Here is a 13687-nt window from a genome sequence, read left to right as displayed (position 1 = left end):
ATCGCGCCACTGCACTCTAGCCTGGGTGAAAGAGCGAGACTCCTTCTCCAAAAAAAAAAGAAAATAACTGGTTTGTGTTCTTAAAAAAAAAAAAAAAAAAGTCAAAAAAGGGACCAGAAGAGTCATGAAACTAATTGTAATGTATGACTCCAGAATGGATCCTGAGGAAACAAAAAAATTGCTATAAAAGAAATTATGAAAAAAAATCAATGAAATTTAAATGGAGGCTTATGAAATAATATTGTATCAAAACTAAATTTCTGGCTGGATGCAGTGGCTTATGTCTATTACTCCCAGCACTTTCAGAGGCCAAGGCAGGAGGAACACTTGAGCTCAGGAGTTCAAGACCAGCCTGGGCAACATAGGGAGATCCCATCTCTACAAAAGGTATTTTAAAAAATTAGCTGGGCATAGTGGTGCATGCCTGCAGTCCCACTACTCAGGAGGTTGTGGTGGGAGCATCATTTGAGCCCAGGAGGTCAAGGCTGCAGTAAGCTGTCATCATGCTAACATATCTTAGCCTGTGTGACAGAGCAAGACCCCTAATACAAAAACTAGCTGGGCGTGGTGGTATATGCCTGTATTCCCAGCTACTCGGGAAGCTGAGGCAGGAGAATTGCTTCAACCCAGGAGGCAGAGGATGCAGTGACCCGAGATCGAGATCTCAGAAACCAAAAAAACTAAATTTCTTTTTTTTGAGATGGAGTTTTGCTCTTGTTGCCCAGGCTGGAGTACAATGGCGTGATCTTGGCTCACCACAACCTTTGCCTCCCAGGTTCAAGCGATTCTTCTGCCTCAGCCTTCCAAGTAGCTGGGATTACAGACATGCGCCACCACGCCCGGCTAATTTTGTATTTTTAGTAGAGATGGGTTTCTCCACGTTGGTCAGGCTGGTCTCAAAGTCCTGACCTCGGGTGATCCACCTGCTTCGGCCTCCCAAAGTGCTGGGATTACAAGCGTGAGCCACCGCGCCCGGCCTAAATTTCTTCATTATTTAAGAGAATGCTCCTTGTTCTCAGGAAATCCACACTGAGAATTTAGGTATAAAAGGGCACCATGTCCACCAGAAACTTCCAAATGATTCAGAAAATTAGATTCACACATATACACACACATATATATGTAGTGTATATATATATGTACACACACACACTAAGAATCATAATACAAATATGGCAAGATGTTAACATCAGTTAATCTACGTGAACAATATACAAAATGGTATAAAAAGACCATTTAAAGCATCTTGAATTATTTCAAAATAAAAAGCTAACAAAGTAAATTTAAAAGACTGGCAAGGAGAGGAGAAAACGGACCTAGTAGAAATTGTTGCAACTGGGCGTGGCAGTTCATGCCTGTAATTCCAGTACTTTGGGAGGCCAAGGCAGGAGGATGGCCTGAACCCAGGAGTTCGAGACTAGCCTGGCAACATGGCAAGGCTCTATCTCTAAAAAATTAAAAAGGCCGGGCGTGGTGGCTCACACCTGTAATCCCAGCACTTTGAGTGGCTGAGGCAGGCAGATCACGAGGTCAGGAGATCGAGACCACAGTGAAACCCCATCTTTACTAAAAATACAAAAAATAAGCCGGGCGTGGTGGCGGGAGCCTGTAGTCCCAGCTACTCAGGAGGCTGAGGCAGGAAAATGGCATGAACCCGGGAGGCGGAGCTTGCAGTGAGCCGAGATCGTGCCACTGCACTCCAGCCTGGGTGACAGAGCGAGACTCTGTCTCAAAAACAAAAAAATAAAAAATAAAATTAAAAAAATTAAAAAAAATTTTAAAAATTAATTTAAAAAAAAAAAGGCTCGGCGCAGTGGCTCACACCTGAAATCCCAGCACTTTGGGAGGCCGAGGCAGGCGGATCACAAGGTCAGGAGATTGAGACCATCCTGGCTAACACAGTGAAACCCTGTCTCGAGGCAGAGCTTGCAGGGCTGAGATCCCGCCACTGCACTCCAGCCTGGGTGACAGAGTGAGACTCCATCCCACCAAAAAAAAAAAAAAATTGTCTTCCAGTTATCTTTTGGAGTATCACTACCACTAACACTATTAGGAAGATGTCATTTTTCACATATAAAACAAAAAAATTACATAAATATTTTTAAACCTTGAATAAATACTATTACCAACCTCTTTCGAATTCTAGCATTAAACAGTGGTGCCTCAAAACGTGGATTTGTACCAACCAGAAGTACAACATCTGCCTCTTCCACACCAGCAATTGTAGTATTAAGAAGATAATTGGAACGCAAATCTGTGCTAGAAATACAATATATAAAATGCAAATTTACTTTAAAATTAATACAGAGAATTCATGAAATATTCAATCATCAAACCCATTGCCTTCCCAAACAAAAAATTTTATGAAGTATTTCTAAATTAAATGAACATTTCAGATACTTTTTTTTTTTTTTCCAGACAGTCTCACTCTGTCGCCCATGCTGGAATGCAGTGGCGTGATCCTGGCTCACTGCAACCTCCACCTCCCAGGTTCAATCAATTCTCCTGCCTCAGCCTCCCAAGTAGCTGGGATTACAGGCGCACACCACCACGCCTGGCTAATTTTTTTGTATTTCTAGTAGAGATGGGGGTTCACCATGTTGGCCAGGCTGGTCTCAAACTCCTGCACTCATGCGATCTGCCTGCCTTGGCCTCCCAGAGTGCTGGGATTACAGGCGTGAGCCACTGTGCCTGGCATGAGATACTTAGTGATAAGTGGATTCCTCTATTTCCTATAACTTCTGGTTTGATCTTGGTCTATATGTGAAAATAAATTGGGGGATATGTTGGAGAATCCAGATTGTCACATTTTATACATAACTTGTAACTAAAAAAAAGAAAGGAAAGCCTAGATCCTAGCTTCGTATTTCTCACCCAGCTCCTGCAGTGGGGAAGACCTCTTCAGTGCATAAGGTGTCAGAGTCCACTCTATTAAGCAAATCTTTGAGAGCTATTAGGGCTTCAGCATCCACCAAGCCACCTGCAATTGCTGCCACATCTTTGCCTTGAAAACTCTGCAACTAGAAACAGATGAAAAGGGCATCACCAAGAAACCTATATGCAGCAAAGACCATAATGAAATGTTCAGAAAATAAAACAGTAATTGTTTTCAAGTACAAAAAACGTTAACAAACTTCTGATTAAAAAGTTTTACAACATGCCCAGGGGCAGTGGCTCATGCCTATAATCCCAGTACTTTGGGAGGCCGAAGCGGGTGGATCACCTGCAGTCAGGACTTCGAGACCAGCCTAGCCAACATGGTGAAATCCTGTCTCTACTAATAATACAAAAATCAGCTGGGCATGGTGGCATATGCCTGTATTCCCAGCTGCTCGGGAGGCTGAGGCAGGAGAACTGCTTGAATCAAGGAGGCAGAGGCTGCAGTGACCCGAGATCAAGATCGTGCCACTGCACTCCAGCCTGGGTGACAACAGCAAAACTCCATCTCAAAAACACAGAAAAAGTTGTACAACAATTATTAATTAATCTAAAAGTGAAAAGCTGCAGAGGTGTTATGTGGGGCCACAGTTAATAACATCAGCTTAGAAGGAAGCTGTTTTATATTTAGGAACAAAGGCATTTCAAAATGAGGTCTGGAGAATGAAGTGGAACTATAGTTACCGTAAATGCAACCTCCTCTCAAGTATCTGCCTTTCCCTCTAGTGCTTTATGTTGTCTTTCTCTCACAAGACAACTATTCCCTCCACTTGTACTCTGGCAAGCTCATATTCATTCTCAGATTCTTCTTTAAGAATCACCTTCTGTAGGAAGGCATCTCTTTTTTTTTTTTTTTTTTGAGGTGGAGTCTCGCTGTGTCACCCAGACTGGAGTGCAGTGGTGCGATCTCGGCTCACTGCAACCTCCAAGGAAGGCATCTTGATATGCCTGTCCTAGTTAGGCATTCCTCCTACGTGATCTCACTCATATTACTCCTTATATAATTACTCATAGCTGCATATAATAATTGCTGAATTGTGCAACTTTCTCCACTACAAGATTGTAGGATGCAGGAATGATAAGTCCGTGGTCTTTATATCCCTTAATCTAGCATCATATCTAGCATATGTCCTCAGTAGATGTCTGTAAAATGGAAGGAGATTAAATCATAATCTTGGTAAAAGGAAAAAAGGGAAGAAACATACATCCCCCCTCTTCATGGCAAAGATGTTTCTTGATAATCACAAACACTATTTAACACTATTTATTTCTAATTTTACCATTCCAGCTACACGAGAGAGTGCATCCTCCCAAGAAGTATAGGTTAAAAGCCCTTTTTCATTTCTGACCATTGGCTCGGTAAGTCTTTGACGTTTTAGCCCATCATAGGCAAATCTAGAAAACAGAAATTACACCGTTGTGGAATCTTGCTAAAGAAGTAACTATAATTTTCAAGTTAAATCAACAAGAAATGTTATTTAAATACAGTACTGGTTAAAGTATCAAATATCTAAACACCTAGATACAAGTTAATTATTCCAGATATTTTTAGAGATGAACTAATAGATTTTATGAACTTCACCTAAAACTAAAATACCATCTGAAAGTTTGATTTCTTCCCTTAAATCATACAAAAAAAGTTTGATTTCTTACACTTTCAGCTAACTGAACAATCTTAAAATTACAACACAAAAAAATCTGACAGCTAAAAAAGGCAAATCATTTTTATTTACAAAACATGAGTATCTCTAAATATTTTATCAAAATTATATTGTGCAAACTCTTCTATTTAGCTTCTTTTTCAAGCAATCATCCCACCTTGGCCTCCCAAAGTGCTGGGATTACAGGTGTGAGTCACTGCGCCCAGCCTAGCTTCTTTTCTCTAACGAACAAGCTGAAATAAGTTGAGAATGTATCAATCTACTTGAATTTCTCCATGGGGGAGGAAAAAATATCTTTCTCAAAGTAAATACAATATCCGGGGATTGACCTAGGACTATTAAAGTCAGTATTATCACATTATATAAGGAGCTCAGATTCCAGTAGTCTATATTCAGTAACTAATTTGCAAATATAAAAGCTAATTCTTTAAAATTATTATAAAATTTCCTTTAAATAAACTGTAAAAGTTAAGGAAAACAATATAGCATATACCTGGTTTTATCAGAGATCCACTCTTCATTGATGTCCTCATGCATACGTGGCAAAATCCTCATCACTTCTCCAGTTCTTGTGCTAACCACAATATTACTTCCAACCGCATCCATTACATCAATGGATTCTGTCTTTCTGAGAAACACATACGGTGTTTACTATGGTGCTTTTGAGAATAAAGAAAGTTTCTGTTACCTGGTTTACCAAGAAAAATTTTTTACAATTAATTCCCTTTCTGAATTACTTTGAAAAATGAAGCTTAGAGGAACTACAATTAAACAAAAGAACCCCCCACCTTTTTTTTGCCATGGGGTCTCACTCTGTTGCCCAGGCTACAGTGGCATGATCATAATTCACTGCAGCCTAGAACTCGGGCTCAAACTATCCTCTCACCACATTTTAAAAATTTTTCGTCGAGACAGTGTCTCATTATGTTGACCAGGCTGGTCTTGAACTCCTGGTCTCAAGCAATCCTCCCACCTTGGCCTCCTAAAAGCTAGGATTATAGGTGTGAGCCACTGCTCCCGGCACACCCACATTTGAACATACAAATTCCTGGCACAGTAAGGAAGGCTTTAAAACTATTATCTGACACAGAAGCTAGTTTGAAGGGGCTCCAACTAGCCAAATCTGGGACAATTCAACAAGAGGGGCAGGATTTCTGTCTATGGGAGATTAAGGAGCTCAAAAAAATCTTCCCACTGAAAAGCAAAAGTAAAGCTGGCCAAAAATGACAAAACCCACAATTTCAACAGTTTAGAAATCTAAACGCATACAACAATGTGCGAAGCATTTATGCACTGAAAAACTGGTGGCTGGGCTCGGTGCTGCTCCTACACTCCTCTCCACCCCCTCAAAATGGAATTTCTTCGAGGCTGAGGCAGGCTGTGAAGATGAGAACTTCTTTGGTACAGATGGAGACAACTCACTTAACTTGCAGCACTAGGCAAACTTGTTTGTGGAGGTGATGCTTTGGAGGTCATCGTAACTGAGGATAGCCAAGATTTTACTAGCCTAAGTTTGCAGTGGTAATTGCGGCAAGCATTCCTAGCAGAGGCTGCTACATGTGCAGGTGAAACCAGAGAGAGCTCAACCTATTCATAAACTCCTGGATAACACTGAGACCCAAAGGGACCAGTGCAAAGTAATAGCTGGGCAGACTTGAAAACAGCCTGAACTTTGAATATGCTCCTCCATCCACAAACAGATCCACTGGCAAAGAACATAACTCTTATTAGGTCAAGGTGTTTGAAGTACAATTATACCTGACTACTAAACTATGCAGACACAGGGGAACTCCTAAGAAGACTCACTTAAAAATAAAACCAAGAATATTAAAATATGTGCAAAGAACCAAAGAAAATCATGTTTAAAAACTGAAGGGGATGTATGACAACCACGAATCAGCAAGTAGAGATTCTCAGTAAGGACACAGAAATTATACAGAAACAAAAAGCCAAATCCCAAGTCGAAAAGTATAAAGTTTAAAATTGGATGATAATTTGTTATGTTTTAAGAACCTTAAAAATATTCACACCTCTTGCATCCATCTACTCCATTTCTTGGTTTAATCAGGAGAATGAGAGATATACACAGAAATTTGTAAACAGCAATATTTTTTATAGATTTGTAATCATAAAGAAATATACAAGCTAAATGTCTATTAGCCGAAACTGGTTAAATAACATGACATTCCTCATAGTTGAAAACTTAATAAACAATAACATGGGAGACTATACATCTAAAATATCAACACTATTAAACTCTTTAGAAGAACACATGAAAAAAATAATTTTGTGGTTGAGTACTTTAGAATTAATTTCCAAGAAAACTACAGTTAATCTGCACAGGTTTAATCCATTCTAACTACTTACCTTCTATTTAAAGGCTTTTACGTAAACAAAGTCAACAGACCAAAACAACTGAAACCCAGGAAGAAAATGAAACTTAATATTTTTTTGAATAGTAATGAATTAAGGACAAAAAAACAAATTATCATAAAATAAAAGATACCTTGTTTCCCAAGGCCGGGCAGTAAAGGCATAGGGCTTAGAGGTTAGGGCACCTACAGGGCAGATATCAATAATATTCCCAGAGAGTTCAGACATGAACATCTTTTCAATGTATGTGCCAACTTGCATATCATTTCCTCTGCCTGTTGTTCCCAAATCATCTACTCCTGCAATCTCACTTGCAAACCTACAAGATAAAAAATGTGCCATCAATGGTCAAGTCCAGCAAAATTATTTCCTTTCTTATTCATGATCACAAAGAGATGATTTTCCAAACACTAAAAAGAAATCAGTATATTTTCAAAGGTGAGCACAGTCCTAGAATAAAAAATAATGAAATGTTTACATTTAATTGAGGTGTAACACACATGCAGACTTGTACAAATCATATGTGTACAACTCAGCAAGTTATGAGTGAAAGCAAATGCTTATAGATTTTAATTTTTAAATCCACCTGAAGTTGGTACTAAATGAAAGTGAACTTATTTTATTCATATATCAGAAACAGCATTCCTCTTCTCCCACCCAACAAAAGTAGCCATTCTTTCCAATGTTATTATTCATCAAATTGTGACTATTAAGTATACAATTATATTCTATAATAGAAGAAAAGAGGAAAAAAAGTTACCTGATGCAGCGAGTACACTGTATACATCTTGTCATGATGGTCTTTACCAATGGCCCAATGTTCTTGTCTTCCACAGCACGCTTCCCCTCTAAAAATCGGCTCCTATCATTTCCAAACATCATGGACTGGTCCTTAAGTAGATTATGAAAGAGTCAGTCTAATGCTGCTAATAAAATTAAAATCTGAGACAACCAAAAAGATTGACAGAATTCTACTACATACCTGCAGATCACATTCACCTCCCTGGTCACAAATAGGACAGTCCAATGGGTGATTTGCTAATAAGAACTCCATCACACCTTCCCTGTATGAAAATTGTAACATATAAAATGACTCTCAAGTACACACACACTGACATTAACTGCTGGCACTCAAAATGACCTGTAGACTTTATTTATTTTTTTTTTTTGAGATGGTGTCTCGCTCTGTTGCTCAGGCTGGAGTGCAGTGGCACAATCTTGGCTCACTGCAGCCTCCTGCCTCCGCCTCTCGGGTTCAAGCGATTCTCTTGCCTCAGCCTCCCGAGTATCTAGGATTACAGATGCCCACCATCACACCTGGCTAATTTTTGTATTTTTAGTAGAGGCAGGGTTTCATCATGTTGGTCAGGCTGGTCTCGAACTCCAGACCTCAAGTGATCCTCCTGCCCTGGCGTCCCAAAGTGCTAGAATTATAGGCATGAGCCACTGTGCCAGGCCCACCTATAGGCCATTTAAACAACCTTCATAGATGTATATTTTTTATACAATTAATAGTAATTTTACATTTAATATCTGAAATGCCAATTATCTATCATTCTGGTAATTTTTTTTGAGATGGGGTCTTGCTATGTTGCCCAGGCTGGCCTTGAGCTCCTGGGCTCAAGGGATCCTCCCAAGTATCATTCTGGTAGTATTAAACACAATCTGGAAAATGCTTAGAGGAGCCTAGAATAAAATATCATTAGAGAACATAGAAAATTATGATTTTCAGTCAGGTTTGGTGGCTCACGTCTGTAATCCCAGCACTGTGGGAGGGAGGCTGAGGCAGGATGATCACTTGAGGCCAGGAGCTCGAGACCAGCTTGGACAACACAGTGAGACCTCGTTTCAAAAAATAAAGAAAATTGTAACTTTCAACAATACCGAATGATCAAAGTTGCTGAATGGTCCTCAGAAAATATTCACATTAATTCAAAACAAAAACAAACACAATCAGTCCTAGTACAGTATAGTAATAGCTTAATAAGTCCAGATTCACCCTTCATCACAAGTTGAGCAAGTTACTAAACAAGGATTTTTAATGCTGATCCTAAAGCTCAATACCATAAACTCCTGACTTGACCTTCTCTACTATGTAGTACTCACTTCTATTGCTCCTAGAAGCTGAGCACACCAACTTCTTTAGAGTTTGATATTACATTTTTAATCTATTGGAAGGTCTAAATACCAAAATGTGCAATTTTCTGCTTTATGAAAGAGAACTACGTTGAATAACAATAAAGTACCTGGCTTTTTTTGATTTTTCTGAGTTCGTTAGGATATTCCAACCCTTCATTACTGGCATGGCACAAGCAGCTACAACCTGGGATTTCAATGAAAAAAAAAAAAAAAATGTGTATTTGTATTTATTTGTGATTGCAAGCAACTCAATATATAAAAATGTTAAATTGTATAAAATCATTATACATTTGATAACAGGCAAAGAATAGGGTATTTTTTAAAACCGAATTTTTTTAAGTTTTCATATTCATAATATGATGATCTGGTACTTTGCATTTATCTCAGAAATAAAACATCCTGGTTTTTAGGTTTATTCTAATAGTCAATGCAATTTTTTATTCTGCTCTGAAACAGAACACTAAATAACTGCTTTGATTAGCAGGCACTATTGAATAAAAAAATTACATACACCAAAATGAAATTAAACTACTGAAAGTGAACTTCCTCCCTGCAACCCTCTTCTCTACTAAAAATGGCAGGGCGTCAACACTTTTAATGTGCTACTTGGCAACTCTACATCCTGGTTATATATTATACAGCCATTTGGAAATACTGACAGCTATAAATCACCTTTAATTTCTAGATATGTTACAATTATATGGCACATGGGTTTGTAAAGCACTTCCATCTATGTGTTTCCAGTTTTGAAATGAAGAGAATCAATTGTACAAAAGAATTAAATTTATAGATAGAAGTAAAGAGGGCTAGGTTCTCCACTACAATATTGATTCTAAATAAAATTTGCTGCAAGATTTAAAGTTTTCTACCTTCTACAGCATGGTGTAGAATTTTAGGTATCAAGTACCTTAGGGGCTTTCTCAATTTCAACAAGGCACATCCTGCAGTTTCCAGCAACAGACAACCTTTCATGATAACAGAATCGAGGGATTTGCATGCCAACCTTCTCACAGGCCTAGAAGTAAAAAAAAAAAAAAGATTAGAATAACCTGACTTCACTGCTGTTATTGCTGAAACACACACATACAGCATCTTATTACTACTATCTATCTATCTTAATTCATTCTTATTTCAGTCCCTTTCTTTGCCTTTGATGCTAACCCGTCTCCTCTGAAGCTGCCTCAGAGGATCTCAGGATCCTTGGCGTGACTTCACCTTATGTGGAAGAAACTGGATAAAGTATCCTTCCACTGTGCTGAAGACTTGACTTCCCACATCCATTTTGAACCATTGTCCACAATGTCCCCAGTGGTTTCATACCTGGACTTCTTCTTTGCCTCGCTCCCCTCCTTTGGATTAGAGATTTCACTACACACTATCTAGCTGGCTATCTGTCTTTGGCTCCTATAACCTACCCAGGACTCACCTCCCACTGTCGCTGAAGGTTTTCCCAGTTCCTGTTTGCCCAGTAAGGGGGATTATCCCTGCTCTACCAATTATCACCTACCCTGCTCTGCAATTTCTTCCTCCTTTTAGTCTATAAACATGTTCAAATTTCCTCTAGAGTTAGCTGCTCCATCCTCAGCCTTCATTCTAAAGCAATCTCATCAATTTCCAGTGTTTAAACTATTTAATTAGCAAAAATGTGTTGAGTCTTTCCTTTGTGCAGGATGCAGGTATAATAGTGAACAAGACAGATAGTGTCCCAGCCTTCATCCTAGCTGACATTCCTTATGATGATTATGTCCAAACCTTAATCTGCAGCCATGTTAGACCTCCACTTCTCCAAGCTTCAGATTTACAGGCACTTGCATGTGTATGTTCCACAGACAGCTTAAATTCAAATGATTTCTCTCCCCTCTATACACTCCAAAATAACCAAACAAATGCAGAAAACCACAAGAATTCCTCTGGTCTCTTTGAATTCCAAAGAACTATTTGTCTGTGTCTCTACTGAAACTTCTTTTGTGTTTTTTTTTTCTCACTGTTAAAGCAATATTGGGAAGTTCTGTACAACGGGGGAAAAAATTCCTCAGGTCTTCATCATTCCTGAAGGCCTGTCTACATTTCATTCTCCCTTGAATCTTCTCTCTTGTTTTCATTCCCATCGCCACTATCTATTTTAGGGCTTTCATAGTATCCTGTCCCAATAATACAAAATGCTTTTTCCTTGTCTCTTATTCCAGTCTTGCTATTCTCCAAACGATCATCCTCTACAGTCACTGTCACCCTGCTTAAATAGGCAACAAAACTCCTGATGGATCAAAATATAAGCTCTTCTGCATAGCAGATACTTCATTTCATGACTGGACCTTCCCTTCCTCAATAACTTGATTTCCTGTGATCTTATCTTCTACTTATATCTTGTTTCATCAATATTAAACTATTTGAAGCTTTCAAAACATGACAAGCTATCTGCCTTAACTTTTTCCATAGGAAATGCAAGCATGTCCTTCTTGTTCACATATGAACACACATGTTCATCCTTTAACACCTCCTCAGGGATGAACAGAGGCACCCAATATCTCTTTCTACTACCTCCTATCCCTGCCACAACTTTTCACTGTACCTTGAACATACATTTATTATATATCATATTTTGTGCTTTCATGTCTGTGACTGGCAGATAGTCTAGAAATGACTGCTAAAATGAACAAAGAACATTTAGATCTGTGACAACTTACAAATGGAGTGAAGCATCACTTCTCTATGACCAATTTATTATTTCTGGAGGAATATGAAGAAATATTTAGAGCATGAATGTAAGCACATGCTACCCTCCGTTTACCTGCTTTGTAGGATATATTTCTATGAATATTACTAATCACAGAAAGGTTATATGAAAACAAAAAGCATCAAGCAGGCCCACAACAAATGAAGGTTATTTTTTCACAAACTTACCTATAGTCACTAATTTAAGTTACTTCAAATTTCTTTCTTTTTTTTTTTTTTTTTGAGACAGACTCTTGCTCTGTCGCCCAGGCTGGAGTGCAGTGGCACAACCTCAGCTCACTGCAAGCTCCGCCTCCCGGGTTCACGCCATTCTCCCGCCTCAGCCTCCAGAGTAGCTGGGACTACAGGCGCCCGCCACCGCGCCTGGCTAATTTTTTTTTTGTATTTTTAGTAGAGACGGGGTTTCACCCTGTTAGCCAGGACAGTCTTGATCTCCTGACCTCGTGATCCGCCCGCCTCAGCCTCCCAAAGTGCTGGGATTACAGGCGTGAGCCACCGCGCCCGGCCTCAAATTTCTTTTCTTTTCTTTTTTTTTTTGAGACAGTCTTGCTCTGTTGCCCAGGCTGGAGTGCAGTGGCACAATCTTGGCTCACTGCAACCTCCACCTCCTGGGTTCAAGCGATTCTCCTGCCTCAGCCTCTCGAGTAGCTGGGATTACAGGTGCGCACCATGATGCGCAGCTAATTTTTTGTATTTTTAGTAGAGAAGGGGTTTCACCATGCTGGCCAGGCTGGTCTAGAACTCCTGAATGATCCGCCCACCTTGGCCTCCCAAAGTGCTGGGATTACAGGCATGAGCCACTGCGCTCGGACTTCAAATTTCTTAATGGGTATTCATTTGGAATGTAGAAGTGAAACAAAAGAACTACCATAATTCACTAAAAATGCCACAAACAAATATATGACAGCTCACTTTGAAGTGCCAAGATTTTGCTATGTATAGTTATTTTAAAGAATTATTTACTAATAATCAGTATAAAGGAAATAAATTAGTATTTTTTAAAAAATCAGAACACACACACAAAATAGTTAGAATGTATGCCTACTTGGAGGACGGTCGTTCCTGGTTCCACCATGACAGACTGACCATCAACAAATACTTCAATCAAGTTGCTTGCTGCTGTGGCAGTTGTTCGAACTGACCATCAAAGATATTGAAGTGAAAAACAGATTAACAGTTTATTATAGCAGATGATAATGGATGAATTAACTCTAACTACAAACCTAAAATTTTTCATTCCTTATTATTCCTCTGAATTGCTCTGGATGCAAACTTATGGTTCTCTGCTTTTGATAGTAGAGTAGTTTAAACTTAAACTTCTTTCTTCTTCTTCTTTTTTTTTTTTTTTGAGAGGGAGTCTCGCTCTGTCACCCAGGCTGGAGTGCAGTGGTGCCATCTTGGCTCACTACAACCTCCACCTCCCCGTTTCAAGCGATTCTCCTGCCTCAGCCTCCCAAGTAACTGGGATTACAGGCACTCACCACCTAATTATAGGCACTCGCCCGCTAATTTTTGTAGTTTTAGTAGAGACAGGGTTTCGCCATATTGGCCAGGATGGTCTCAAACTCCTGACCTCAAGTAATCCTCCTGCCTCGGCCTCCCAAAGTGCTGGGATTACAGGAGTGAGCCACCATACCCAACTCTAAACTGAAACTGTTAATGCCACTGAAAATATATTCATGGGGAGATCACTTTTCAAAAACAGAATGTGATTTTTCCATTTTGGCATTGATGTGTGTAGTTCCTAATACTTTCTATTCCATAATAATTCCTATAAACTGTTTAAAGTAAAATTATATTTTGAAAATTATTCAACTTAGATCATTTGTTTCTTCTTCTTTTTT

The 13687-nt window shown here is 39.2% G+C and overlaps 1 protein-coding gene across 1 annotated transcript in view; it reads right to left on the bottom strand.

Moving 5' to 3' along the window:
* NDUFS1 (NADH:ubiquinone oxidoreductase core subunit S1) overlaps positions 1-13687 on the bottom strand; it is a 39666-nt gene that overhangs the window by 19690 nt on the left and 6289 nt on the right. Inside the window, exons 3-12 of the mRNA XM_032754811.2 lie at positions 12889-12980; positions 10018-10125; positions 9218-9294; positions 7954-8035; positions 7732-7862; positions 7105-7290; positions 5092-5226; positions 4218-4332; positions 2875-3020; positions 2131-2259 (exon numbers count right to left, since the gene is read on the bottom strand). Of these exons, the coding sequence (XP_032610702.1) occupies positions 2131-2259; positions 2875-3020; positions 4218-4332; positions 5092-5226; positions 7105-7290; positions 7732-7862; positions 7954-8035; positions 9218-9294; positions 10018-10125; positions 12889-12980 (1201 nt within the window). The remainder of the gene's footprint in view (positions 1-2130; positions 2260-2874; positions 3021-4217; positions 4333-5091; positions 5227-7104; positions 7291-7731; positions 7863-7953; positions 8036-9217; positions 9295-10017; positions 10126-12888; positions 12981-13687) is intronic.

Source organism: Hylobates moloch, unplaced genomic scaffold, assembly GCF_009828535.3.
Source record: "Hylobates moloch isolate HMO894 unplaced genomic scaffold, HMol_V3 SCAFFOLD_1, whole genome shotgun sequence".
Taxonomy (NCBI): domain Eukaryota; kingdom Metazoa; phylum Chordata; class Mammalia; order Primates; family Hylobatidae; genus Hylobates; species Hylobates moloch.
This window is presented reverse-complemented; position numbering and strand designations above follow the sequence as displayed.